The sequence below is a fragment of the Zonotrichia albicollis genome, chromosome 1 (assembly GCF_047830755.1).
Source record: "Zonotrichia albicollis isolate bZonAlb1 chromosome 1, bZonAlb1.hap1, whole genome shotgun sequence".
In the NCBI taxonomy this organism is placed as follows: domain Eukaryota; kingdom Metazoa; phylum Chordata; class Aves; order Passeriformes; family Passerellidae; genus Zonotrichia; species Zonotrichia albicollis.
In genome coordinates, this window is record NC_133819.1 from 15,258,161 (window position 1) to 15,285,951 (window position 27,791).

The window sequence follows — 27,791 nt, forward strand, 5'->3', positions numbered from 1 at the left end:
AGGTGTCTTATTTATATTGGGATCATTTCGTCACTGACCTTTTTTTACCATTCGGCCAGCCACAGTGAACTGTGTGGAGTCATTGGCTGCTCCTTTTCCCTTGGACTTCCAGGCTTCTTCTCGAGCTGAAATCAGGTGTTTCCTCTCCTCAATGGTCATCTGACTCTCCTGGTTATCTGCCATTCTTTGCTTTTTGGGGGAAAGAAAGAAAGAAAAAAAGAGATGTTTAAAAAACCTGCTAGAGACATAGCTAAAGACTGGTGGAACATTTCAGCTGCCAGATGCAGAGGAAGGGAGCAGGGAACAAGCTGCTGCAGTGAAGTCCCACACCCTGCAGGGCTTCATTGTCTTGCTGCCCCATTACACTGGGAGCACAAGGTTTTGGTCTGTGCTCTTTGACCTTTTATTGAGACTACCAGCCAGGGCAGATGGCACTCCTCTACCCAAAGCAAACTATTCACTCTGTGTAAGAAATCATTTTCCAGGCCTTGTTCTTTTGAACCATGACTTGCTACACAGGTGACTATGAGCAGATGTTTCCAGGTGTGCAAATCTGCAGGTGGCACAGGGAAAAACAGAGAAGTGGTGTAACCTCAGTGGGTGATTCCTGATCAGTCTCTTACAGTAACTCAGTTCCCCAGGCAGGATTAGCAGTGTCTCCAGAGGCTGCTCATTTTAGATCTTAAGTCAGCTTGCTCTACTAAATATTTTTCCAAGGACTGATCATCTCTACTACTCCGTCTTTTTTTTCTCCCCTTAGGTCACCCTTAGCTTTCCTTTCTTGCTTTAGATGTTGGCAGCCAACAGCTGGAGTGATTAGAAGCAGAAGGAGCACTGTCTCAGTGCCCTTCTCACACAGACAGATTGATGATGGTACTTTAGGTAGGGAAGAAACTGAATTTACATACTCTGCTGTAGCTAGGTCAGGCCAAAGGACTGTTACTTTAATATAGTTGTCTTTAGAAACTATCAACATTTCAGGGATTACACTGCATAGAAGTCAAACATAGAAGTATTTTTAGTGCATGGAACTGTCAGCTCTAGAATTACTTTCAAGTTGATTCTATTCATCATTTTTCTTTACAACCTAGCTGCTAGAATTCAAAAAAATAAATTAAAATCTCAAGCTTTAATACCCCTCTAGGTCAGAGAACCACAGATGGAAAACGCAAAAGTATGCACCAGCTTGTGAACATAAACATTCTTCTCCTTTCAAGAGGATATTGTTATTTTTTATTTTCTTAAAAATCAATCAGACTAAATAAATAAGACATTTTATATAAAAACTATTGTGACTGCAGGGGACACTGTAATATAGAGAGTTTGTAGCTTTCAACATTTACCAAGATCAGCAGACATCAGCCAGAAGAATGAAGACAAACCAAGTAAAGGTTGGTACAAGGACTAGGGCCACGAGAGCCCCCCACTATATTTCTGCAGCCTTCTGCAGTAACACTTCCTCTCCATTTATCAGGAAAAAGAGCTGGACAGCCAGACAACAGGACTGCAAGCCATGATAATCAAGATTAAATACTCTGATTTTTCCCTAGAACTCAAAAATGTTCGTTAGAAATAACAATACACAAGTCTATTCAGTATCATTTCCTCATCTGTCAAAGCCTTTGAATGCTTTAAAGAAAAACACTGAAGAAGTTTCTTTCATTTCTTCCAGTCTCTACCCATTGTCAGCACAGGCACCTCTGGGATGAAAAATTGGTAGAAAATACCACAACAACATATTAAAGGAGACCTGGGCAGGAAATTAATAAACACCTAATGAAGCCACAAGTAAAATTTAATACACAAAATAAATACTTTAAACTTAATAAGGATGTTGACTTCCATTACGATGTGAGGGAAGTGAGGGAGAGGCAGAAAGAAATAAAATAATGTGGATTTGGATTTTTAGCCTTAGAGGAGTCTAAATTTTGGATTTTGTCTCCAGCAAATACCTGGAGCTTCAGAGTCTACAGAGCTACTGAAAATTCTGAAGATGCAGTCCTAGAAATTATGTGTGTTAATCACTACACACATGAATTGCCAGAAAGATTGTCAGTCATTCTGGAGCTATGTCAAAGGATAAAAGAAAACAGCTGTCAGACAGGAGAAACAGACTTTTTTTTTTTTTCCTTTTTTTTTGAATGGAAGAATTTAAGCTGTTCCATTGGGCAAAACATCTTTGGAGTTCCTAACAAAAAAAAAAAAATCAGACTGTGTACATATGTTACACAATTTGGAGCAATTCCACACTAGATCTCCTCCTAATGCATGAAGACTCCTACATTAATCTATTGATGAACAAATAAGGTAAAAAATTATAAACTAAATAGACACCAAGAAATTTCCCATCAACTTAACTTCCCTTAACAGTTCTGCTGAAAACCAGAAGTATATGCCATGATTAAATAAATAATAATTTTATATAGCTAGAAAGCTAATATGAGCCAATGCAACTGTCAAAAGAAATTTCAGAAAAAATCCACCTGCTAGTTGAGGACAGTTTAGAAAGCTTTCAGAATTGCCACATGGAGCATTTGTGGAGGAATTAACTGGTCAAAGCACATTCTAATTGGGAGAACATATGCTAAGAAAGCTAAAACTCAAGGAGCTTCTAAGTCCAAATTTTATTTTTAAGTTTAAAAACCCAAATTATGATATGAAAGAAGAACCTCAAATTTGCAGCTGTAAAAAAGTAAAAAAAAATTATATCAAGAATAAATAAAAATAACATATAAAAACTTAGGAATAAAACAGATCCAATGCAATTTTTTCGTTTAAATTAGTTACTTTCAATGAAATATTCTAATTTATTGTGTAAAATAGATGGATGTGTTCATTGATACCTTAGACAAAAAAACTGGAAAAGGAGATGCCCCAAAACACAAGAACAAATTTCAAACAAAAGCCTTTGAAAATGGGAAAATAATTAGGATAAAAGCTCAGATGTGGACAATATTTAGAAGTAAAACTAAAGCATGTAGGAACAGGCCACACAAGCTCTTGGTTCTTCCAGACACCCATGGAAAGGCTGCTGCAAAGACAATCAATGAAGAATCAAATCACCAGCCTGTAATTAATGCCATTCCACATGGCATTATGGAAAACAGGTTTAATCAAAAGGGTAAGTTTGATGAGCTCAAGTGTGATTAAATGTATTAACACTGTTATCTGTGATTTCTTTAATGTATTTGAGTTAATCACAGATGACATTCTGGGGTAGGTTTTTCTGAGCAATATAAAAATACCAGAGCAGCTTACAGGCTGTAAACTGGTTAACTGACCAAAGAGGAAAGAGTCATGCAGTGATCTGATTCATCCCAAATTTGATCAAAATGCTTTCATGAACATGGAAAACAAGGGATGCAGTTTCATCCCCTAAGAAGATCCTCATGATGACACCAACATAGAGGAGAATGATGAAGATAAAGAAGAGATAATCACATAGATGGTTGAAAAAAAAAGGATATCAGAAAAGTCTGGTAAACCAGGCTTTTAAGAGAAATGTTATTAAAAAAAGTCCCCAACCCAGCCAATTAGGAAGAAAGAAAAAGAAGAGAGACAAAAACTCTCATGGAAAGTTGTTTGGAACAGATAATCTGTACTGGAATAACTCATCCATTTCCAGACTCCATGCTTCTACCCAGGGTGCTGACAATTTTGAAAGGTTTAAAATATTTTTTTTAAATTAACATTAGATTATATCAGATAAGTGTGTATTTTCACTGAAGAAAGGGTTAAGAGTTACATTTAACACAGCAAGAATAATAACATATGAAGAATTACTTAATATTGCCAAGAATTTTCTGTAGGCTGACAGTTTAGAATTAAGACTGTGTGTTTTTCTAAAAGATCCTGTTTTTAGTCTGGGAAGGATTTACAGACTCAATGCAAGAACAGTTAGAAACAGGGATTACTTTCTCCCACAGCTTGGCTAGGTTGGATGATGATATTGGTCTTTTCTAGCACATTTCTTGAGGGTATGGCAGGCACTCCCCTGTTTATCCTAAGGAAAGGGCCACTTCTAGGCAATGCTCCTACAATTTTGCAGTCCAAGCAAGGTCCCCTTTAGGTGACAAGAACTGAGAAAGAGTGGTCGGTTAGCGTGCTGCTGTTTGGTTTTGTTGTTTTTTTTGGTTGTTTTTTAATACAAGAAATAAGATAATTCATGTTTTTCTATGTAGAAGATCAAGACTGCCACTACCTGGGGGAATCCAAGCGAAGAATGAACACAAAAACCCATGTTTTTCAAAAGGAGGTTCTATTAAAACAAATACTATAAATTACATAAAAGAAGGATTCAAAAAGTATCTTCTTTTTTTTTTTTTTTAATACAGGTAACTTCTCTAGTGTAAGCTCCTAAAACAAAAAGCCATAAGGAGAATCCAACAAGTTGTACAAGTATGGTAAAAAGTCTCTGTGTTGTTTTGCTCTGCAACTTTATAAGGGCCTTCATGTAAGACAACATGGAGGGAAAACTACATGCAAAAATATGCCTTTCTGTTCGGAACTGCTTTGAGGAAGACAGAACACACTCAACTCATGTTTGGTGCAAATAACAAAGTGATTAACTGTGTCAGAAAAAACCCCAAACAAAACTGCATATACCTTGACACAGTGCTAGAAGGAAGCAGCTTGCTAAGAGAGAAGGATGTAGCTCACCAAAATCAATGGAAAGAAGACTCTTTTTGACTATTTTTGCTGTTATCCTTTTAAGACAGATGGAATGAACAGCTCATTAAAAGGCCTCCTGTCATTACTGGAGGGTTATTATTAAGTTAGAATATATTGTTCTCTTCTAGATACATAAAGCTGGTGAACTCTGTCACAACCGAAGTAAATAAGCTATATTAAATCCACAGCTTATAGGAAAGAGGTAGCACGAACAAATTTCAGAATAGTCTAAAATTCAATTTTAATTAAAAAAACTCACAGTAAAAGATCATATTCAAAACCAGCTATAAAAGTGAATGTGGAAGTGGTAAATATCAGTTGCCTAAATGTTTGTAATATATCCAGTAGCCTCTGTATTCATCCAGCCTTCTGTATTCCTCATCCCAGCCCAGCAGTATCTGCTCCTTGAGCTCGCTGCCATTACCCATGCTGGTCAGAAAGCTCCCTGCATGCAGCACAAACTGTGGGAATGCAGAACCCAATGGATTCCCTGTAACACAGGAACCACAAGTGCAAGGTGGGAGGCAAGGGACAAGGATGTGTAATATAGCAGAATTTGATTTATGTAGATCTATTGAGAGCTTCCAGTGAGCCCTCCTTGTTTTCTTTCAAGGAAACATTCCAAAATGTTTTCTTGTGTTTTCTGCAGCTCGTTTCTTTGCCCATTTCTGCCTTTGCATTTTTACCTCTGATCATGTGAACCAGGAATAGTTTGCTGAGATCAAGGTCTAGTACTCTACTGCTCAGCGAACTTTGTTATATTGCTCTGGGTGTAGGGAGTTTATATTTCTCATTATCTATTAATTCTTCAAATTGTCTGTGATGGAATTGCAGAGGTGCAGACATGATGTTGAGGAACTTCCCATGAAGCTTCCCATGAAGCTTCTCTAATATTTACTGGAGCAGCAGCAGAACTCTGTCCCCCGGCAAACACAAATTAGGAATGTGCATCATCAATCTGAGTGTAATTTTCTGTCTCACTCCTCCCTCCAAAAATGAAATAGAAATTTTTTAGAGCATTTCACCTTCCATCTCCAAGGATGACGGTCATCAGAAATCAGAGAGCTTGATTCTTTCAAACTAGTACTACAGACCTTAAAGGAAGAAAGAGAGAAGCAGGAAGATGGGATAGTCAGAGAAGAGAAGCAGGACATGCAAGGCAAAAATCCTTTACACAGGGACTGAGGAAAAGCACTATGGGAAAGTCACCTCTCAACAAAAGCAGTTCTTTTACAGTCAGTAAGTTAGATGATATTATGTCTCACATTGGACATGCACATTACTTACAGGGAGATCACGGTACACAGCAAAATTCTACAATAATGCTGTCTAGTTCCATACTACTCCTTTTATACACCTTTTTTAGCAACTTACAAGTTTTCAGTATTATAATTAATTCAATAATGTTTTCTTCCTTTACTTTCTCACCAATACAGTATAAAACAGATAGAGAACTTTCAGAAAAGCAACCATAAGAGAAATAGCAGCACACTGTATATTGAAAAAGAGTACACAGAATAGTGGCATAACATTATGTTCCTTTAAAGCTACATTTACTGAGCTGGTTAATCAGTTAAGAGGATTATAAATTTTGTATGTTAAAAAACACAGGTAAAATGTCCTTACTTGAAATTGCTGAGCATTTAAATTGTGCAGACTTTTGCTCACCTGATTAACAGGTAGAAAAGGATGAAATTTATGGAGAGCAGGTATAACAGGAGAGTAAGTAGAAGCATATACAGGTTCCTATGACAAGGACAGAAGCAGAGTAAAGGAATTAGAAAAGAACTGGACTACCAGAAATGGAAATGGGAGAGAAGTAACTCCTCTTTCCCTTATTTCTTACTAAATCTTTTGATCTTCTAGAAATGTTTTCACTGTTGGAAAGCAGAGATCAAAAATGCTGTCATAATACAACAGCATGTTTACCAAAGCCATTTCATGCAGGAATTATCCAAGTTAGTAACAACATCACTACAACCCAACACAGAACAAAACAGCACAGCTGGAAGACACACTTTTTGTATGCTGATAATTTTAATATGTCTCTGTTTTCATGCACCATTAAAGTGATGAACCATGTCAACCACAATGTGAATAACTCTGCTGCAAGTTTAATCAGACCCTGCTAAACAGCAAATCATCTATTCTCTGGATGAAAGGAAAGAATGCTTGCTGAAACTGGGAGACTCAAAAGCCATCTGGAAGGATTTGCTAAGCCCAGAGTACTCAGTGAAGGTGAGTTCACCATTCCAAACACAGCCTACAAATAAACCCTGCCCCAGAGCTGAGCTTACCCAAAGCTGATTAGACATGGCTTTATCAGCTTTAATTCTTCTCCCTTTCTGTAGGTTAAAGCAAATGGGGAGCATGGCACAGTGGATGGATAAATTCAGCTTATTAGAGTGGCTCAAAATGCAGCCTAATAATGAGTTTCAGCTTTGATGAGAATGTGATACAAGCACTTGGTGGATGACATACATGCATTGGATAAAACTCTTACCACAGCAAAAAACTAATATTTTAGTGTCTAAAAGTCACTTTTCAAGGGTTTACCCTCTCTAAGATTTTTACACACTTCATCTCTGAGTAATTTTGAAATGACTGCTCAGCCCTAGCCTTTAACACCAGTGCTGAGCTGCAATTTAAACATAATGTAAGAATTAAGGGTTTCAAATGTCAGTCACTGCTTTAATGCAACTGCAATGCAGCTGGTAATCACATTAATCAGGGACTCTGTTAAAAATGGTTCACTATAAACCAGAAATTTTTATTCCAGTAAATCCTCCTATTTTGATATTATGGAAAGATTTTGAAATTAATTAATTTTTCTACTCATGAAGAAATCCAACAAACTGCAAGTGTTCCATCCAGCGTAAGATGATGAAAACAAAGTACTAAATCCAAAATATTTTTCCTAAATAAAAGAGATTTTTTTTCCAGTAAGACATTCATCCAGCAAGACAGTGGTTCCCCTGATGTTAGAGCTATTCTGTGAATTGTCCAAATATGTTTTACCATATATACAAATAATCTAAGAAGCCTCACAGCTTCCAAAAATTTTTCCTCCTGTGTGCAGCAATCATCAAAACAGATGCTAGACCTCCAAGTAAATCTCAGCTTCCCCCCTCATCTGTATCTGCTTGTGTTAATTCCTTAGTCTCTCTCTTTTTTTTTTTCCTGTTTGAGGTTGCTCTGTCAGCTTTTCCATGAATTTTATGGTGTTTTTCTACAGTTTAGTCTACACACAAATGACTGTAACACATTTGGATAAATATTTCACCATGTAGACACCACGAAGAAGCATTTTGACTAGAAGTGATCAAACAGCACTATTTAATGTAGTTATTTTGTTAAGAGTATGAATCTTTTCACTTTTGTTGTTTATATGAAATCTAAATGTACTCTATTTACTTCTAATTTCTGCAGCTATGCTTCAATAATCAAATCTCCAGATTAATTTAGGTAAGCTTTTAAAAGAGAGACACACACAGACACACCAAAAAAAAACCCCTAAAAAGGTGTCTGACTACATTAATAGGAGCACCATGCTGCAACTAAAAATATCAGGCATTGTTTTGAAGCAGCAGGGCATGACAGAAGTTTACACACCCTTGCTGTTGATGCCATGGTGTTGGTGACTGCCATGATGTTGATGACTGCCATGTGTGGAAATTATCTAACTAGCTCAAAATTCAGTAATCACTACAATTCCTGCATTTTTACTGTAATCCAGCAACAGAAAACACTTAAGATTCTCAAGTACAGCAGAGTCTCAAAGTTTTACAAACAGAATTCAATAGCACAGTGCTTCATGGTCCTCAGCCACCACACTGATTGCTTATCAAAATCAGTACTTCTAGATTTAAGGGCAGCTGACATGGTGTCTTGTAAGTAGAGTACCCTCAGTAAGAGTTGACGTATTTCTCATGTATCACATGAGAATCAGCATCCCAAACATCACTATAGTTCATAGAATTGTGGATCTTACACACCCAAGTTTTCATCCATAGACAGATATGAAAATCCTTTGATTCAGGCTCTAAATAGCCAAGAGCTAACATGAACTATCAGAGTGGGTGACCCAGTGTCACAGAAATGTCCCCTGCTAGCACTGTCACTTCAAAGCTTGTATCCCTCCAGCACTTCATGCTCCCTTACTTGCTTTAAAAGCCTGACTGTGCTTGCTGCACATGGCAACACAGCAGGGAGGGTATGGGTGCTGAGGGGTGAGGAGAGAGAACAAAGGGTTTGTCTCTGCCTAAATCTTGGCAGCTGTTTAAAGCTTTTTCTCAACCCCACTGTCTTTAGCTAGAGTACATTTGTTATCTGATCTCAACAGTTGTCATTTTGGAGACTAGCCTGTTAAAAATGTGACCACAATTTTGCTTTCCTCCCTGGAACTATTTTTGCTTTAGGACGCCTTTCAAACTAGCAGCTGGATTTTTGAACAAGTCCACAGGGCAAAACCAAAACAAACCCCATAAACCAAACTGCAAAAATCAGCTTTATTCTTTTCTGTCCAGTTAACATGACTGATGACTCACATGTTCAGGCACAAATTTATCCTCAGTAATGATAAACTGTGTCCTTACTTGTAATGCACTGATGGAGCAGGAGACTTTTTGTTACTGTTTACCTATATATTTAGTAGAAGTAAACAACTAAATAATTGGATCCAAATATTACCATCCCCACTAGCAAATTTTGTAACACAAATTTATTTTCACCTGTCCTCTGTGAAGTACTCCCACAGAATTTAAAGGCTTTTGAGACAGCCTATTTAATCTGACTGAGAAGGGAAACAAACCTCCATTGGTCCTGTACTTAGAGCCAGGGTACAGTCAATTTTTAACCAATTTTGAAGCAAATCTCCCCATCACCCTCACTTTCTGCACTTTGGTTCACACTGCAGACTGCACAGACTTTTGCATGAAACCAAGACTTGAAGTGCACTCCAAGATCCCCATCTAACACCTCTGCTGCTAAAGGCAGTCAGGTCACAGGTCCAAGCTAAATTTAGTCTGAAACAAAAACTTCACTGGACCAAAAAAAAAAATATGGCACAGGTAGCACATCCAGCAACCATTACTGTATTGAGGTAATAATATATATATATATATATATATATATATATATATATATATATATATATATATATATAAAAAAGATCCACTCTCACTGGACAACCTAATTTACTCATGTATAGACATAATCTGAGTGTGCTAACAATGTGGATCTCCCTTTCCTCCACACCTATCTATCCATCTCCCGCTTTATTCACTACCTGTTGTAAGACAGATAAAATCTTGGTCCTGCCACTTCTGGCTCTTCACAAACTGCAAAGATCATGCAAGATAACCAAAGCCAAATGCCTTATGAATGCTCTTGTTCCTGCATTACCTCAGTAGCTCTAGGATCCAAAATAACTGATTAAAAACCCAGTGTATGCACAGAGATAACACAGTGTTAGGAATGTGACATTTTCACAAACTCACCCATACATAAGAAAACATCAGAACTAAGTGTTAAGGCAGTTTCAATGTGGGGGCATGGAAGGGGGAGAGGGAAGAGGGGCTGGAGAAAGGGCTTAAATCATTATACCTGTACATGCTGCAGAAGCCTTACAGACCCACTTCCTAGTTCGTTATCTTCTGATGTGAAGACACTGTGATTACTATTACACATCCCAGGACAGTGGAGACCTCCTCATTAAATAATCCCTCATGTTGGGAGAATTGGTTTTTAAACAAGCCTGACAACAAGAGGAGCAGCAGGAGCTAGCAGCTAATATTAGGCATGCCTGACTACTTGGATGCATCTTCAAAAAGCAAAAGCATTTCAAGCAGGATGTTTTTCCCAAATGGGGACAGAGTTACCTTCTTCAACAGCTGCTCAACTTCTTGCATCTGCGCACTGCGATCAGCGACGGCCACTTTTGCATACTCCTGCTTTTTGCTGAGCCTGCTCTTCCAATCTTCTTCACCACTCTTCTTCAGCAATGCCAACCTACAAGGAAAAGCATGCCAACAGGCAGCTTTAAACAGTCCTTCCCATTATCCTCAAAAGGTAACCTCATTGTTTCACTAATGCTGCATTCAAGATAATCTGAAATTAGGTTTTCTAGCATTAACCAAGTTATTCACATTTCATACACATATACAAAGCTCACAAACAAACACCAAGCCTTATATTGTACATGTTGAATGGCAATCATCTGTCAAAACAGACATCCAGACCTGAGACAGACACTCCAGTTAATTTGTATCATCAGTGGAAATTGCCAATACAGTCAAGGAAGACCAAGGCACAACACAGATCCTCCTAAAGTAGGTGTATAAAAAGGTCAGATTAATAACTGCTTTTTTCCCTCCACTCTGTCACTAAGGCACAGCAAGTGAGTAGCTTGGCTATGGATACTTATCCTGTAGGTGTCCAAAGTTAAGAATATATCTTACCTTTGGTCTTCATTGTACTCATTAAAAAATACTCTTAAAATTATTTTGTTTAAGGCCCAAGAAGAAAGAGGTCTGTTCAACAGGCACACACCAATTAGATCTCATCAGGCACATCAAAGGACAACTCTGCAGTTCCTGCTTTCACTCCAACTCCAGGGGCTGAGGTTACTTATCAGACTCCCTGGGATTACTTTGTATTCCCTTGCTTAGCCCAACATTGCTGTGACACAAATCAGCAGCATCAATGCTCTAATAACCTGGTGCTAGCTATCCTGCAGCTGTGAAATCTACCAGCAACATTCAACCTGTTTAAAGGAGGTCTTAAAATGTGGATTACCATTAATCTCAGTAAGTGGGATCTTTTCACAGCATTGTTTCCTAAACTTGAGCAAAATTCTGAATATAATACAAAGGGCTGACTGGCTGCAGTGGGGACAACATGTAGATTAGTTTTGCTGGAATTCTATTTGTCCATACAAACCCTGAGGTGACTACTTTTGGGGACAGGTGAAGTCAGTCAGGAATATGAGGTCTATACAGGCATGATGATCTTCAGTTTACTTTCCTCAGAAATTGACATTTATATGAGTTTTCTGCCCTTCAGAAATCATTCTTCGTAATCCATAAAATGTGTATCTGCAGCACTTTTGCAAACAGTTGCATTGATCTACTAAATAATTTTTTAGTTTAATTAAGTCTTATGACATAACTTTCTCAAATCTACAGCATTTCAGTAAGAATTATACAAAACCCTAAACCCTATCAATGTTTGAACAGGTTGAGTAGTTAAACCTATTCTGACCACAAGATATGGAAATTCTTTTTCAGAGATGTGATTACTGTTATCCTCACAGCAAGTCTTGTCTGGAAACTCTGAGGAGAAGGAAAGGGTAGAACCAAGGAGGTCTAGAAGCCAGAGGCCAAGTTTCAGGCAGCTGCCTCCTGCAAAAATCCAGGGGGTGCAGCCATGCTACTGACCTATTTGGGGATGATCAATTGGGCCTAAGGCAGTCACTTGAGAAAAACTAAGAATGCAGAAAACAGTAAATCTAACAGAATACAATGGCAGTAAGAATGTTAGTATTCAAGAAAGCAGTTATTTCCTCTCTTCTTGCCCAGGCAGGCAGTGCTGACAGGCTTCACAGTGCCTGGTTGCTTCATACCTCACAGCACAGGATGAGTAGGGGTGAGAAGGACTCACAATAAGGAGCTGAGGTCATGGTCATTGTTTGCAGAAAGGACACAAGATTTCACTGCCCAGAACTAATCTTCTGGAGTGCATCCATGCATGTGTAAAACTGTGGAGGAGACCAAGACGGGACTGAATTGCCACCATGCAATGAGTTATCTTCAGTAGCTATGTTCTCTCAAGTCAGTTTTGCTTAGAAATGATCTGTGATAACTGAAACTAGAAGGCATATTGGTCAGCTTTGGTCTAAGCTGGGTTTGTTTCTAAAAATGTTTACAGCTACTCAGCATAGCAGGCAGGGGAAAATAAGTGTTTTTTTTTATTTCTTGAGTTTTAGGTTTTTTTAAGCTAACATTACTGCAGGGTATTTGCTCTAGACCTTTGACCCAAGCAGCCTGCTTGATCAGGGGGAGAAAAATCTGTAATTCTAAGAATACTTCTGTTCTTTGGAGATTTTGTTTTCTTCTCTGCCATAAGGATGGTTTTATAGCAGCCCTCCATGCTTCACTGGTATATGTAATGAAACAACTGACTCCTACAAGTGAGAACACACATTTGCCTGTTTTGAGCAATGAAATCACCACTTAAAAGAAACATGTATGCTCTGTATGCCAATAAAAACTTCACTGCTGTGTCAAACCTAAAGCCATGCATTTCTTTCGAACAATGGAAGTGGCAGTAAAGTCAGAGTGCCCTGACTCAGCAACAGCTGAATGGAGGACACCCTTTTGGATGAATAAAGATGCAAGAACTACTGAATTGGTTCCTAAAAGTAAACTCACACGCTCAGCAGTACAGAGCAGCTGATTCTTTGGAAAGTCTTAGAAAATAAGGCAAATATTAGGTCTAACCCTTAGATTTGTTTAAGGCCTGCTGCTTACTGGTTTCATTGAATAGCTCTAGTTTTCCACTTTTTATAAATAATGAATAAACATTCATTAGTCACTTTCGCAGTGTAGACACACTACTTTTGCCTCCAAAAGTTCCTTTTCCAATATGAAGAAAGTAAGTTCTGCTCTTTTCTTGAAAGAAAAAGCTTTTAGTGTGTCTGCCCATCTTTGACAGCTTGCTCTGCATCCTTCTTTCACCTGCTACTGAGATAGAATATGTGACATCAAGACAGAATGATCCTCATCCCAGAGGTGTCAGGGTGGCCTCAAAGCAAAAGCTTTCAGAGCTGAAGGCAGAATGCTGGATAGTGAATACTGAAGGAAAACAGAAATGAGATCTGAACAATGGTTTTGCCTAAACAAAGAGAGTGGCATGAAAGGCCTTGGCAAAAATCCTGGCAAAAAAATGTCCAAAATGACACATCTTTCTTCTGTGGCAATATTTTAGTATCTTAGTTGCTAGTTGTCTCCTTGAGCTAGAATAAACTGGACATAGGCTTGGTTTTTACCTGTTCTCCCTTGGCTGCACTTGACCAGTTCTTTTTGGATAAATCATAAATCCTGGAGAGCAATATGAGATATATAACTACAGAAAGGAAGTTGACTGTAAAAAGAGTGCATAAATTCAGTATAGTGGGAACCAGACTATGTAAGAAAGTATTGCTGAGGAACCCATACATCAAAAAAGATTGAAAATGAAGTTTAGGCTAGATTTTTCCTGAGAAAGTGAGAATGATGGTAAAAGGTTCACCAGAAATGAATCAGATGTAGCTTTTTAAAATAGTGATCATGGCATGCAGCTGACTTCTACAGTGGAGCTGACAGGATGGCCTTTGGTCTAAATAAATGCACAGAGACAGGAGAAGAGAGTATAGGTGTCTTTCCTCCTTAAAAAGTAATGATTTTCATTCTTCTATATAATATAGGCAATTCTAAAAATGCCAGCCATACATTCACTGTACGAGGATAGTATTAGTTCAGTGAAGCAAGCCTTTGTGGAAAATCACTTTTATCCAGACCAGCATTCATGCATCCTGCCCAAATACTATTTCATGTGTGGAAAAGTTGTTCTTCCATAAGGTGAAAGAATGTCTGACACAGCCAGAAAAATCCACTGGATGGGAAGATGAAGTTAGTGAATGTAAAAGGAAAAAAAATCCAAGTGTAATAGTCAATCTTTAGCAGAAATGTTCTTTGATGTTTATGAATACTTGGCATGAACTGCAGCCAGGCAAAAGAAACTTGTTGTGGTTGTAGTCTTTTAATTCTGGGACAAGAAGTAGACTACTGTGGTATTTTGGAAGGCTGAAACATTTTGATAGGAGCTCAGTCATTTACAGATATTTGTGGAATCAGAGTATACAAACTCCTGACACGACAGCAGGTATTTCCTTTTTCCAGCTCTGGGACTGAGTACCCAGTCTTGGAGTCCTAACAAAAGTGGTTCCTGATTGTGTGACTGACAGGCTTCAGTTACTCAAGAGATCAACTCAGCTGAGGCATTGAAGTTAGGACTGAAACAGCGACTAAAACTTGGATCTTCCCTCCAACCTCTTTCTCTCCACCAGGATCAGGGATGGTAGATCCTTTACCCCCTATAAACCAGAAGTTACTGGCCTTAACCTCATCTGCCAAGACAACTGACATATTTACAGGAGGGGATTGGGAAGGGGAATGAAAATTGCTTTAAACAAAACAAGAATAAACTGAAAAAGGTAAGCACAGCCTTCAGAAAGGGCACGAAGAGTGCCCAGCTGCTGTAGCTGCCCCTACATCCCCTTGTGTAAAGGGGTTGAAAGGGAGTGGGGATGCTTGTAAATGAGAATGACTCATACCTCCTACAAACACATGAATTTTAGAAGCTAACTTTGGAATTATGTTTAAAAAAAAAAAGTTCAGAATGCCTAATATCACATTCCCCTCATTGAGTGAGGAAATACATTTACACAGTGAAAGTTTAATCAGGCAGTTATTTTCACTTATTGGTTCTGCTTTCATGCAGAAAAACTGAAGCAAAGATAGACCAAATAATCATAATCATAATTCACTCACTGGACTGCTACCAGTTTGGGACTGAGTTTATACTCTCAAAGTTTTAACTAAGTTAGGAAAACTTTTACAAGTACTACAGCAGCTATTGGCACTTCAATCCTGGACTCCCACTCTCTGCACACGTGCAGGACTTAAAATTTTGCTTCAGATCAGAATGATCTTGGGTTGGAAAAAGTATTTCTAGTACTCCTATAAACCTGTCTAACTTACTATCCTTTTAAAGTCCCTACAGTAAGTACAAAGAAGTCAAAATGGCAACCAGGTACTTCTGAAGTAGTGGGGCAATATCAGAGTCTATCTGTGACTCCCTCTAGTCAGCTTATCCTGTAGGCCAAGAAGAAATGGTTATTAAAATAAACCAGAATCACATTATACCTGTTGTATAACTGAAAGCAGAACCTGGAGAAGTATATTGAGTATATAAGTGTAATTAGAACGTATATTTTACGACTTTAATTTTCTGAAATATTCATTGATTATTCAGGTAGCTCTTTCAGTTTATTATGTTCTCTTAAATGGTAATTCTCATTCACCATCATCTGCTTTATAAGCATGTCAGACAGATTAGCTGCATGTTTCTGCTGTTAGTAATAATAAAGCCTAGTAATCACTACTTAGCTTTTTTAGAAACAGTTTTAAAGCTTTTTATACCATCATCAGTATAATAACTGTATTTATAGGGATCATTAAAAAAAGATAGAGAAATTTAAGTACCTTTCCTTAATTGACATAGTTTTGCTGGCACTATCGAGGACATCCTCAGCTGTTTGTGCTTTGCTCTCTCCCATGGAAAACATCTCACAGGAATTCTTATAAAATTTGCCTTCCAATTGTTCAGAGAGCTCCTGCAGTCTACAGGATGCTGCAGCTGCTGTTTGTGAAACTGTCCTCATGGCTGATGTGCTGGTGAGTTCAGAAGAAGGCTCAGCGTGGTCTGCCCATTCAAAAGAGAAGAACTGAATTAGTTCTGTTCTCAAAGACACTTTACATTGCTAACACTGCAGAAGCAAATCTGTATTTTAAACATTCACATCACATACTATTTTAACAGGGAGAAACTTCTGGCTGAGCTAGAGCACAGAGATTATTAGTGCAGCATTACTTGCTGCCATTTGTGACTGATGCTCACAAGAAGGCACAGAACACCATGTTCAATACACAATTCTGAACTTCACATGGGCGAGGCACAAACTGCTGCTCCCCTCATCACACCAACAGGAAAAGGAACAGATGAAAGTGACAGGGAACAAAGAGTGGGGGAAGAGAAGCAAGCAAAATTGAAACATGAAAACTAACTATTTGGTAAAGCAGTTTAATGCTTGAGTAGCATACTAGGACATTTAATAGCTTAATAGAGGTATTATTTTCTAGGAGGGTGTTGGGGGCTCTTTTGGGTTTTTTTTTTTTCAAGGAGCAATTAAACCACAGGAAAAACTGCCTTAAAAAAAGATAAATGCACTATTACAGTTATCCTTAAAGAAATATAAGCGATCTTCATTTTTCTTTTTGAAATGTTATAAGCACAACACCCCTCTGATATATGGCCGCTCCTATTATATCCCAGTCTTCATCTCCCCTGCAGAACCAAAGGCTCATTGGACAGAGTGGACACTGCTTTAGAGGAATACAGGCAGAACTGTACCTTCCTCTCTATGCCTGTGTGGAGACCATTAAATTCAAAATATATTAACTTCACAGGAGGAACACAAAAATGCTTTTAGTGCTACAGGGTAGTGTGATGCTGTCACCCATCAAAATAAAACAGAAATGGAACAGAACATCCTTCTAAATTCAGCAGAATAGAAGGACTTATGAAATGACCAAATCCACAGTTTATTTCCTAAGTACTTTATTTAAAGATAGGCAAGTTTATTTTTTAAGTTTAAATTATGCTGTGCATATAAAAATGTAATTGCTCTGAGAATTTCCTGGTTTGTATTTCATCACCACATCAAAGAGAAAATAATACCAGTTTTGTAAAATTAATTATCTGAAAATTATCCACAGGTATGTATGCACTTATGTAGGTAATTCATAACTCTATATGCACAATGAGGCAAAAATTAAAGTCAGATAATTGACTCAAAGCAGCAAGTTTAGTTTGTTCTGAATTTGGAGGGCAGGAGAAAGGGCAAGAAAGGGCAAAACCAGAGAGAATAAATCTTAGCTTCAGCATATAATACCACTTCTTTCAAAAGTAAATAAATCTGAATAAAACTGAGCCATCTTTTAAGACTGGAAAATAGAAAGAATAAAAAATAAAAGCCCTCTATTTATAAAACATAACACCTCACAGATACTTCTGTAGTTCTAAGCAGTGTTAGAAAAAAGAAACATAACCAGCCTTGATAAAGCTTGAAACACCATTTGCTGAATGAGACCACACCAACAGCAAGCAATTACCACACCTCCTTGCCAAGTCTTGCTTTTCAGAACACTTTCCAAATCCACCTTTTCTTCAAAGGACTGGCCTTTTTTGTCTTCCCATTTACCTTGAATGCCAGTATTGATTTCCTTCTGTTCCAGAGGCTGAAAAAGTGCTTGTGAACCAAACAGTTCCAAGCTGCCCTTCCTCAGGAAGCTGTATGTTGTGTCTTTATGGTGGTCTCCTGTTTTTTCAGGAACAGGATGTGTGGTTTCATCCTCAAAGGAGCTGTACTTTTTAATTTCATTAGCTTCATGGGCTAGAAACCTCTTTCTTTCTTCTTCATGTTTCTTTGATGCTTTTCTGCTTTCTAGTGCTTCCATGGAGGGCTGCCACTGCTCTGACTTGTGTGTGTGTTTTCCTGAAGAGTCCAAGTTTTCTGCTGCAGGGTGGAACCTGGTGCCAGCGCCCCCTCTGCCATCAGGGCTCAGCTTCCCGTGCAGGTCCCCAAGCAAGGGAGCCAGGGCAGAGGCCATGGCTGAAATCGATGTTGCAACTGCAGGGGACAGGGGAGCGAGCTTTCCACTTTCACTCTGGACCTATGAAGGGAAAAAAAAACCAAAAAGAAAAATCCAAAAAAGCCAAATAGAACTTACAAGCTCTGAAATTATCAATTCCAAAAAGCAGTCTTATCACATCAGTTCATCCAAGGTATGTTTTCATGTAAATATTGTACTCTATCAGTACAGACTAGAATAGGTAAGGAGAGCAACAATGCCCCTGTAATTTGTCTGCACATGGGTTATTCCATTCAAGGTAAAAACAACTGCATGTGAGCAGCAACATCTTTAGCAACAAGGGGTGTGTGTGGAACATGCAACCTGACATTGTGTCGGGGCTCAGGACCTGCAGCAGTGCAGGAAGGAATTAGCTCAGGCTCCAGATGCCAGCTGACATGCCATGTGCCCAGGCTAATCACCTCTGCATCTCAGCAGGACTCATTAGCTTTGGCACAGCCCTGCATCTCCCAGCTCTGGTGAGCACTGAGTGCCAGGGAGAGACTGTTCCGTGCTGTCCTAACCCAGGGCAGACATTCCTGATGCTCCCTCCACATAAATCACCTTCATGCAGGACTTTTGCAAATGCAAACATTGGCTGTTATGAGCAAAGTATTTGAGCCTAAGAAGCACATTAAAAACACTTCCAAACTTATTCTGCCAGCCCCCACAGTGGAACAACTATCTTTTCTACTCTTCTAACATAATAATTTCATAAAATTTTCCTAGATGCAGTTAAGATGCCTTTTTTTTCTGACATGCAGAGCTTTATCTTCTCCAAAGGAGAAGCTATGAAAGCTATGAAAGATAGTGACAAACATGCCCCATACACATCTGGAGAGGTTTTTTTTTTTTGTTGTTTTCTTAAACTGCAGAGTAAGTGAACAGTGTGCAAAAAGACAGACAAGATCACACCAGTAGGAAGAAATCAGCTCAGAACCTAAAAAGGGCATGCAGATTCCATAAACACAGACAACAGTCATTCACTTAAGAAAACTGGGAAGCAGAGCAAAGACTATGTTAGCTCAAAGATTTCAAACAAGATTAAGAAAATAGTTACCAGTTTATTTTTTTTCCATTGCATCTATCAGAATTAGAAATTTAGAGGAGGTCAGAAAAGTGAATTCAGTTTTAATTACAAGATATTTTAATTTTCAAATATGCATTTTGGGAATATAACCTCTAGTTATCTATTTTGAGAGCTCTCTTTAGCTTCTTCCTAGAAAAACCATATCTGCATCTCCAAACCCCCCAACACTCCAATGAACAGTTCACTGTAGAAAGTCTTTTTGTAAATAAACTCCCACTGAGCTTGCTTCAGAGTCAACTCTGATTTCATTTGCTAGGTTCAGAAAGATGACACAACATGCTTCCTCTGATTTTCCTTGCTTGAAAAGCAAGTTTGCTCTGTAAGGCTGACAAAGTGGTGTGGCTGTCACTTCTTCCCCATCTGCTTCAGCCCTGCTCCATTCACCACCATGCTGCCCCAAACAAGTTGGTGACACAACCATAAAAGGGGCCTTGCTGTGACAGTGATTGGCACGTGGAGAGTGAATGGAAAAAGGACTATGTAAGGTCTGGAAACCTTGCTTAAATAAATCTGTCAAGCATTTATTACTACGTCATGTGTAAGCAAAGAAGGCATAAAGTACAATTATAATCTGTAAAGCCTTGCACCAATATGTTTAGAGAAATCCTGCTTTCTCACTATCCTGTTATTATGAAATATGGAAAATGTATAATCATGAATGAAGCATATAGAAAGAAAAGGGCAGGAATTTTCTAACACTCAGATTTATCCAAATACATAGAAATATGACATGCACAGGACTTGTGCTTGACTGTTAAAGTGATTTCTTTCAAAGCTGTAGTGCAAAGGGACTGCTGTTTCTGCTATTGTGAAGAGATCTAAAAAACCACTTCTGGGCCACCTTATGCTGAGGCTTTACTAAAAAGGCATTCCTTTGCAGTTCCAATTAGATGAAGTATTCCAGAACAGGAAGCCAAATTTCACTGCACATTAAATAATTTCTCCTTGACTTCCTGAATTTCAAAAGTATGCTGCTTTTACAGAAAAAAATACAGATAAAAATCAATGCCTCCTCCCAGAGGAAAATGACAGACTATATCCTTACTAATAACAGAAATATATTGTGCTTTCAGGAAAGAGCCTGCAAACTGCATATGACAAAGCTCCAAAATGCCCTGAAAATACACCTAAAGCAAAATGATGTGTCTCAGTTTTTTACACCTTTGATCAAGAATTTACTTTTAGACAACATGTGGAAGTGACACACACTGTGAAAGGTACAATTTGCACTAGACAGGAATATACTCTCTCAAATTACTTTAAAAGAGAAGAAAACCATACCAAAAAATTTGAACACTTCAGGGAATGTTCAGTGTCCGAAGGCAGCTCCCTGACAAACTTTTTCCTCTGTGTGTAGTTCAGAGCAAAGGAAAGGCCAGCCTTTATGGGATCTTACACTGAAGCTGTTTTCTCCAATAAAAAGAAATGCAAAGGAGCTGTGATGGCACTTACCTGCTCAACCTCTCCAAGGGTGACTGGCTGAGTCTGGTAACGAGCATTCATCCTCCTGTGCCTCAGATCTCCGCGATTCCTCGTGGAGATGGCCCTGGACACTGGCTGAGACAGTTTGTTAAACAAAGCCATCTTTTCTGCCAAGCTTAAGGTGGAAGAATCTGGTTCCTCAGACTGATCTTGCCCCATCGCCTCTTTGGCTGCTCTTATCTCCTCTTTAGCTAAAATTTTTTGGTGTGCTGATGCCTGCAAGCTGAAGAAGCAGAACTGGAAATTAGTTTTGAAGAAGCCATTGTGCAGTTTTAAAATCTCAACCTGATAGAAGCAGAAGATCTGCACGTGAAGCAGTAGCCAATGTAATGTAGCAGCCTAAGTGGGTATGCAGTGGTTCAACATTGGCATGATGAATTCTAATTCAAAAGCTGAAGATTTAAAAAAAAGTTACATTTTCATTCATGAATTTATTTGATTAGGACACAACATTTTTTACGAGGGAACTCAAGATCGAGGAGAGATTTTCCAGACAATCTCTTTATACAGAGCTCAGAGCTATGGAGAGACATTTAAGATGCCTTTAAGGTCCTACAGTGCAATTTATATAAAGTTCAATTTTATTGAAAGCAATTTGTGGACTATATATGATAAAAACATTTAAAAGACAGACTTAAACTCCAAGTTTGTACTGCTTTTAAGTTAGAAAAAATTGCAATGACTCTTCTAATCTGAAGTGCAACAGATTTCAGACTGTCTTTTGTTTTGAATTATCTGGGATAAATCAACAAGAAAAATTGGTTTTGAAACACAGTCCATTGATTTTGAAAATTGACCAATGCTGAAGGCAGACATATTGATTCATAAAAGCTGTAACTGCATTTGTCTCTACAATCATGTATTTTATTCTCCTTTACTATAAAATATTTTATTGTTCAACTTCTTTCACATTTATGGAATTAGTAGTATTCTCTAATTATTTTTTTTCCGTCATGGTCTCTGCTAAAATTCTCTCATTCAGAACAGTATTCTGCAACTTTACCTATAGGTGGTGCAATTTCTTATATTTCCTTTAATTTTGCAAGCTAAAAAAATACATGTAGAGACAGACAAAGGACATGTACTGCTTGTGAAATCAAGCACTCAGCTGTGCTATTTTCATCTTAGGATGATATTACCATACAAAAAATTACAAGAGCAAAGAGGGTTCTGCTATGTTTGCTCACATGCAAATTAATTTCTTTCTTTCAGAAGAATAAGCTTCTACAACGGGTTAAGTGTGGTTAGAAGGGTCCTGAAAACAGACGCTTGACAAAAAAAAGCTGCATTGCTTTATCATGCAAACATAAATGAGGTTGACGAATGTTTTAAATATTCTTGAAACAAGTATTCACTTGACACATTGAAAAGGCATTCAAGACTTTAAAGATGCATCTGCTATTGAGGAATCTTGTGCTCCATGTAACATGCATGTTTACCCCCCCAGTACCTGGTAGGTTGTACAGTGCTCTTAACTACAGTGGGACTAGGTACTCTTGTCACTACTGTGTGGGTATTCACAGAACGTGAAGCAGGGCTAGTTTCACTTTAAAGAATTGCCAAGGAGGGAAAATTCACAGGGAGAGAGAAGAAAAAAGCATTAAGAAAAGCAATACATTAAGTGTTAACTACAGAAAAGACCAAACCAAAACAAAACAGAAAAAAAAACAAACAGCAATCATTTTTAATTAACTGAGTTATCTGCTGTGACATTTGCAAAGTAATTCCAAGTATCTTGAAAGAACTAAAGACCTAGAGGAGCAAACAGGCTGACTCTTGAAGTTATTCTTAACCCATAAAGTTAACAGCTGACCATTAGATGAACATCCATTCAATTCACCATTGTTTAATTTCCCCCCCCAAAAGATTTTCCCTTTTCAGGAAAATGTCATGATATATGAGTACAGTGCAAGAAAAGCATTTCCAAAAAGTACCTTTGAGATTTCAGGGTGTAAAAAGTTTTCCCCAATACATATACATTCCATAAGAAATTGTGCAGATTTCCCTCAGCACAAACTATCTTATTCATTTGGGTTATGAAACAATGCTATGATTAATCTCGTTTACCTAATCCACAGGTTCCTAAACTTCCTGCCAAATTACAGTGCATACAAGTTATGCTTTACTAGTCCCTCTACATTTCAAAAGGAATTTCAATATAGTTTCCCCTGTGGCTCTCAAGGCCCTTAGCAATAAATATTTTCCTTGTTACAAAGTTATAAGCACCGGAGATATGGAGCTTATTCCCAGGTTTGAAAGCAGGAGCCAGGGGCAGAGCCAAGAGCAGACTTACGTGGCGGCAATGACCACCTCCTCGCTGGTGATGGGCTGGGTGTGGGACCTGTCCTGCAAGCGCCGCAGCCTCCTCTCCACCGCTGAGCTTCTGACGGGTGGCTTGGGAATATTCTTCATTTCAAATGATTTTTCCATTTCCTAACAGGACATGTGTCATAATTAAAAGCATGGAAGAAAAGTTCTGAAACAGTACTTTATTCTTAGCTTTCTTGCATGCACAGCAGTGAAGTTCCCAAATGCCCATCTCTGAATTAGAAGCAAGATGCAAGCGCACAGTATGCACCATGGAGTTAAAACTAACTACACACTTCTCTCTAAATGACATTCTTAAAGCAGGCAACAGGTCTACTCTGTAAGTAGGGAATGAAGTAAAAACCAAAAGTTATGTAGCTTGAACTTGGTTAACCGCATTGTACTTCATTCTAATGCACTTTGGGCACCTTCAGCACGTTCTGTTTGAAGTGTTTAATTTAATACAATACTCACTCTAAAAAGGAGTCTCTTTGCAGCTACACTTAGTTTAGCTCGGTCATCCAATTTTTCTTCATCTACATAAAGAGAAAAAAAGGAGGCTGAACATAATGAATCAATCTCATATTAAGAGTAATATTTTCTTAATATGAATAATTACAAACCAGAAAATAAGATGGCTGTTTCTCACATTTAACAAAAAACTTATTGTGAATACAGCTGTGTAAACTTCACCTGTTTTTACATGTATTGCATCAAATAAGCAAAACAGTCTGACATGAAGTCTGACGCAATTTGCAAGCAAAAGACTTGTCTTTAGGACAGTTCACGTCCTTTCAAACTATATAAACAACATTTGATGAATAATCAAACTTATTGCATCAGTCTATGAAAACACATGGACTAAGTAAATAAAGACTTCCTTAAGGGTGAGTGAAGAGAACTGAACATCTATCTTCTCCTAGCTGGCCATTCTGATTACCACCTTGTGTCCACATTTCTCAGAGGCTAAATTGGTATTCTCAGGAGCTGAAATCAGCATCCTCCAGATCCAACAGCCAGCATCTCAGAGCTGCAAGGAATATCAGCTTTCAAATAGCATAAGGCTTTAAATCTAAATATAGCTACTCATGAGATTACCTACTTAAATTGTGCCAGACTTGCCAAGGGTGACAAGAGGGAAAGAGAGCAAGACGGCAGACTGAATTCTGTAATGTAATAACCTGCATTTTGCAACTTCCTTAGCCAAAAAACAAATTAGCAACATCAGTTTCACAATATACTACAGGCTTTCTTTAAATTGTAAGTCCTAGACCAGTGATTAAAACTGACCAATGACTAATTATTTTCTCAACAACTAGCTTATTTATTGTCTAAATTAGGATAAAATCCAACCTCAACTATATAGAAAAGTTTCAAGCCATTCTCCACTTGACTCCCATTTGAAGTTTGGTATCCACAGACAGACTTTTGGACTGAAAATGAGATTGAAATCGAGTCTGTAGTAGCTACGGCCCAAGGAAAAGGGGTATTTCAACTATATATCATAGGTAAAGATATTTTCAAGTGGATTTTGTTTCTATTACAAACAGTTCTTTAGTTAAAACAAAATAAAACACATCAAAGCCCATTTCTTCTTTGGAAAACAGTACAGCAACATACCGTCAGCAGTTGGTATTTCTGCATACAAAATTGACCTAGTGAAAAATTGTCAAACAGAAAAAAGTTAGCTGGAAACAAGGCATCAAAAATGAAATTCAAATTTAATCTGAAGTAGCAGGAGAATTTATCTGTTTTTCAAGTTTCAGCAGTGTTCACTTGGGAACATCCTTTAATAAAGCATAAATGCTAGCAATTGCAGCCAAACTTAAATACAGTCAAGGAAAATTATTTCTAGTTCACCTTGCAGAAAATAGAAGTCTATGATTTGCTACCAGCTTTTTAACATAAAAAGTACCTTTGATGGTTTATAAAGAGAGTAAATGATAGAGCAGAGTAGATGGAAAGGAAACCCTTTATATGAAACCAAAAGCATTTAACATTCGAACCAAACAGCTACAGTATTTTATGATGATTCACTGTTCACTATTTCAAATGGGAGGAATTTGTAACAAATTGGTTTTATTGGGGGAGGGGTTTGGATTTCATTTTGTAAGAAGCTACCATAAATTGTTTTCAAAGACAAACAATAACCCTGAAAACGTTTATTTTAATATATGGACAAATCTTGTCCCAACCTTGCTAATATCCACCTGCGCCGGAATGCTACACAGAGCTACGTACGTGCCTACCTATCTGTCTCCTTTCGTTCTGCTGATGTTATAGGTTGAGTTTTAAACCTCTCAGAAGTCTTTCTATTTTCACCAGGTGTAAAATAGCGCCTCGCCTTCCGTGGCCCACGGTCCCCATTGGCAGACACAGTACTACCTGCTGCCGACATCTCAAACCGAGACTCACTTTCAAATCGCACCACAGAGAGCGCATAGGAAAGAAAATAGGAGAGAGAAGTAAAACATAGATGTAAGCATCTCAACAAGTCCCCAGAGACCACTCTGCATGCTCCTCCGGGTCCATGCAGACGAACACATTCCAGCTACCCCACATCACAACTCGCGCTAGCAAGCAGAAGCACAAAAGCAGAGTTCAAACCATCTCAGCCTCCAGTACACTCTGGTGAGAGCTAAGCTGTGTGCTTTAAGTGCCGAACAACAACTGCTGTTGAGTGGGTGTAATTTTGCCAAGGACGTGCAAGTTTCACACGAAAATATGAGTGAAATGTCACCTACAGTTCCGTTTTCTTGTTGGCATTAGCAGACTCCAGAAAGACATTACGGAGCTGGGCAACAGAGACTTTTGTGTCAACCATGCCAATCTCACCATTTGGTGGATTTGCTTCCATGCTCTCCTTACTTTTAAAAGGTTCTAGCTTAGTAGTCACAGTATAGTCAGACATGGAGCGAGTCAGGACCTTATGCTTTGTTGACACTTTCCAAACAGGAGCCTGTGCCTTGTCAGGCTGCAGTACAGATCCGCTCTGTATGTACATGACAGCTTCACTCCTTTCTACGTTCTCTGGGGTCTTAAACTGCTGCTCTGGGGCCTGCCTCTTATTGCATTCCAGCTCCCTCTGAACTTCTGAGTTAACTTTCGGCTTGCTTGCAAAGGAGGAGCTCCCCACAGGGGTCTCCAATTCTCCTCCGCCAAAGAGGCCTTCGTTCTTCCCTTGCTTGCGAATCTCAGATGGCAGAATGGGCCTTCTGCCTTTGGAGGCCTGTTCCCCTTCCAAGGAATCTTCTCCAGCAGGTTTTGCTCCGTAACCGGGTGCTTCCTTCTTTTCACTCTCCGAGGCAGGGGCTGCTGGGGGCTTTGCGTCTGTGGGGAGGAGGCTGCCAGCAGGGCTGTTTGCTGGTTCTTCTGCTGCCATCAGCTGAGCTGTGTGAGCAATGCCAGCAGGCTGGATATAGCCATGGATCGGCTGGCGGACGGAACTGACGGGCTGATTTAGAACCCTATCAAAGGCAGACGTTTCTGTCTGGAGAGGCATGTAGTGGGCTGGCACTGGATGGGATTTTCTCTGAGATACTGTGTCTGTGGCAAGTTCAGGGCTTCCACGAGCACTTTCCTCTTTCACCAATTTCTCTCTAACTTTTACTCTTTAAGAAAGAAAAAGGATTAAAGCTGTGAACAGCAATACCCACTCTGGAAAGGAACACAGACACCTACTGTGGGTACAGACAGCAACATAATAGTAAAATAAAAACCAATGCATTAAATTAAAGCAATCTTATGATGCAACCCCTTCCTTCCCCCGGGTCTTAGCAGTAACACTGCTCAAAAACAGTCAAGTGATTCAGGGGCCATGGACATGCATGACTCCTGAGAAGGTAACTGTGCAAGCTCTGGGAACATACAGCATGTTCTCATGAGATCACAAGTGTGTTTGCCAAACAGCACATACCCATAGTCTCAAACAAGCAAGATGATCAAAACTGCTTTTTATATTATCAGAGTGTTTGGTTCAGCCTGAAATTGCAAATTCTACTGGCAGCTGTGTATGCAGTCAGATGTCTGAAGATGTCTAAACACTGGGAAGCTTGCATCACACCAAGACGTTGTTGCATTGGGGAAAGGGGTGAAACAAACATGTTATCTCCACCTAGCCCTTCAGATATTTTGCCAGAGACTGGTTTACTTGTTTTTTTTAAATATCATTTAAGACATTTGAAAAATCACATGTAGTGTAACCTCTTTCAGTAAGTGAATAAAAACATTGAAAGGGCAAGTCCTAAACCCAAATGCAGAACTATGGCATGGCTGTTACTCTTCAGAGAGCTTGCAGGGAAAAAAACATTTAAAAACTGAAACAGGCATTCTGTTTTAAAATGTTTCATTGCATTCTAACATGCAAAACTTGCAAAAAAACCCACTTGTTCCCAAAAGTTACCTTACTTCACTGTGTTTTCTAGAAACACCTCTGGACTTGTGCAACATCCATGCAAACCAGAGTTTTATTTGACCTTTCTAAATGGAATACAGCAGCACAGTGGGAGGCAGGCATGTGCAGCCAGGGGCTGCCTTTGCTATGGGGCTGCTGCTGCAGGTAAAGCTCTCCAGTACTTTCACAGCCTCACCAAGGCTCAGACACCTCACAAGGTGAGTGTCTGCAGATAACACATACAGTATTAAAAATGAAAGCCCTGTACTTCTTCCCCTCCCAAATAGGTATGAAAAAATAATTTTAGTTTTGAGGAAAGAGAGAGAGTCAAACTAGG

The 27,791-nt window shown here is 38.7% G+C and overlaps 1 protein-coding gene across 22 annotated transcripts in view; it reads right to left on the reverse strand.

Moving 5' to 3' along the window:
• SVIL (supervillin) overlaps positions 1–27,791 on the reverse strand; it is a 145,572-nt gene that overhangs the window by 22,497 nt on the left and 95,284 nt on the right. For 10 of the 22 annotated variants that reach the window (XM_074532021.1, XM_074532086.1, XM_074531932.1 and 7 more), the window contains 14 exons: positions 25,806–26,672; positions 25,311–25,475; positions 24,682–24,716; positions 23,536–23,597; positions 23,048–23,187; positions 22,205–22,300; positions 20,725–20,977; positions 19,243–19,266; positions 17,669–18,224; positions 15,975–16,194; positions 10,551–10,680; positions 6,340–6,417; positions 5,697–5,765; positions 39–189 (listed from right to left, as the gene is read on the reverse strand). In XM_074532021.1, coding sequence (XP_074388122.1) covers positions 39–189; positions 5,697–5,765; positions 6,340–6,417; positions 10,551–10,680; positions 15,975–16,194; positions 17,669–18,224; positions 19,243–19,266; positions 20,725–20,977; positions 22,205–22,300; positions 23,048–23,187; positions 23,536–23,597; positions 24,682–24,716; positions 25,311–25,475; positions 25,806–26,672 — 2,846 coding nt within the window. The remainder of the gene's footprint in view (positions 1–38; positions 190–5,696; positions 5,766–6,339; positions 6,418–10,550; positions 10,681–15,974; positions 16,195–17,668; positions 18,225–19,242; positions 19,267–20,724; positions 20,978–22,204; positions 22,301–23,047; positions 23,188–23,535; positions 23,598–24,681; positions 24,717–25,310; positions 25,476–25,805; positions 26,673–27,791) is intronic. The other 12 variants (XM_074531549.1, XM_074532154.1, XM_074532431.1 and 9 more) reach the window with 10 other exon arrangements.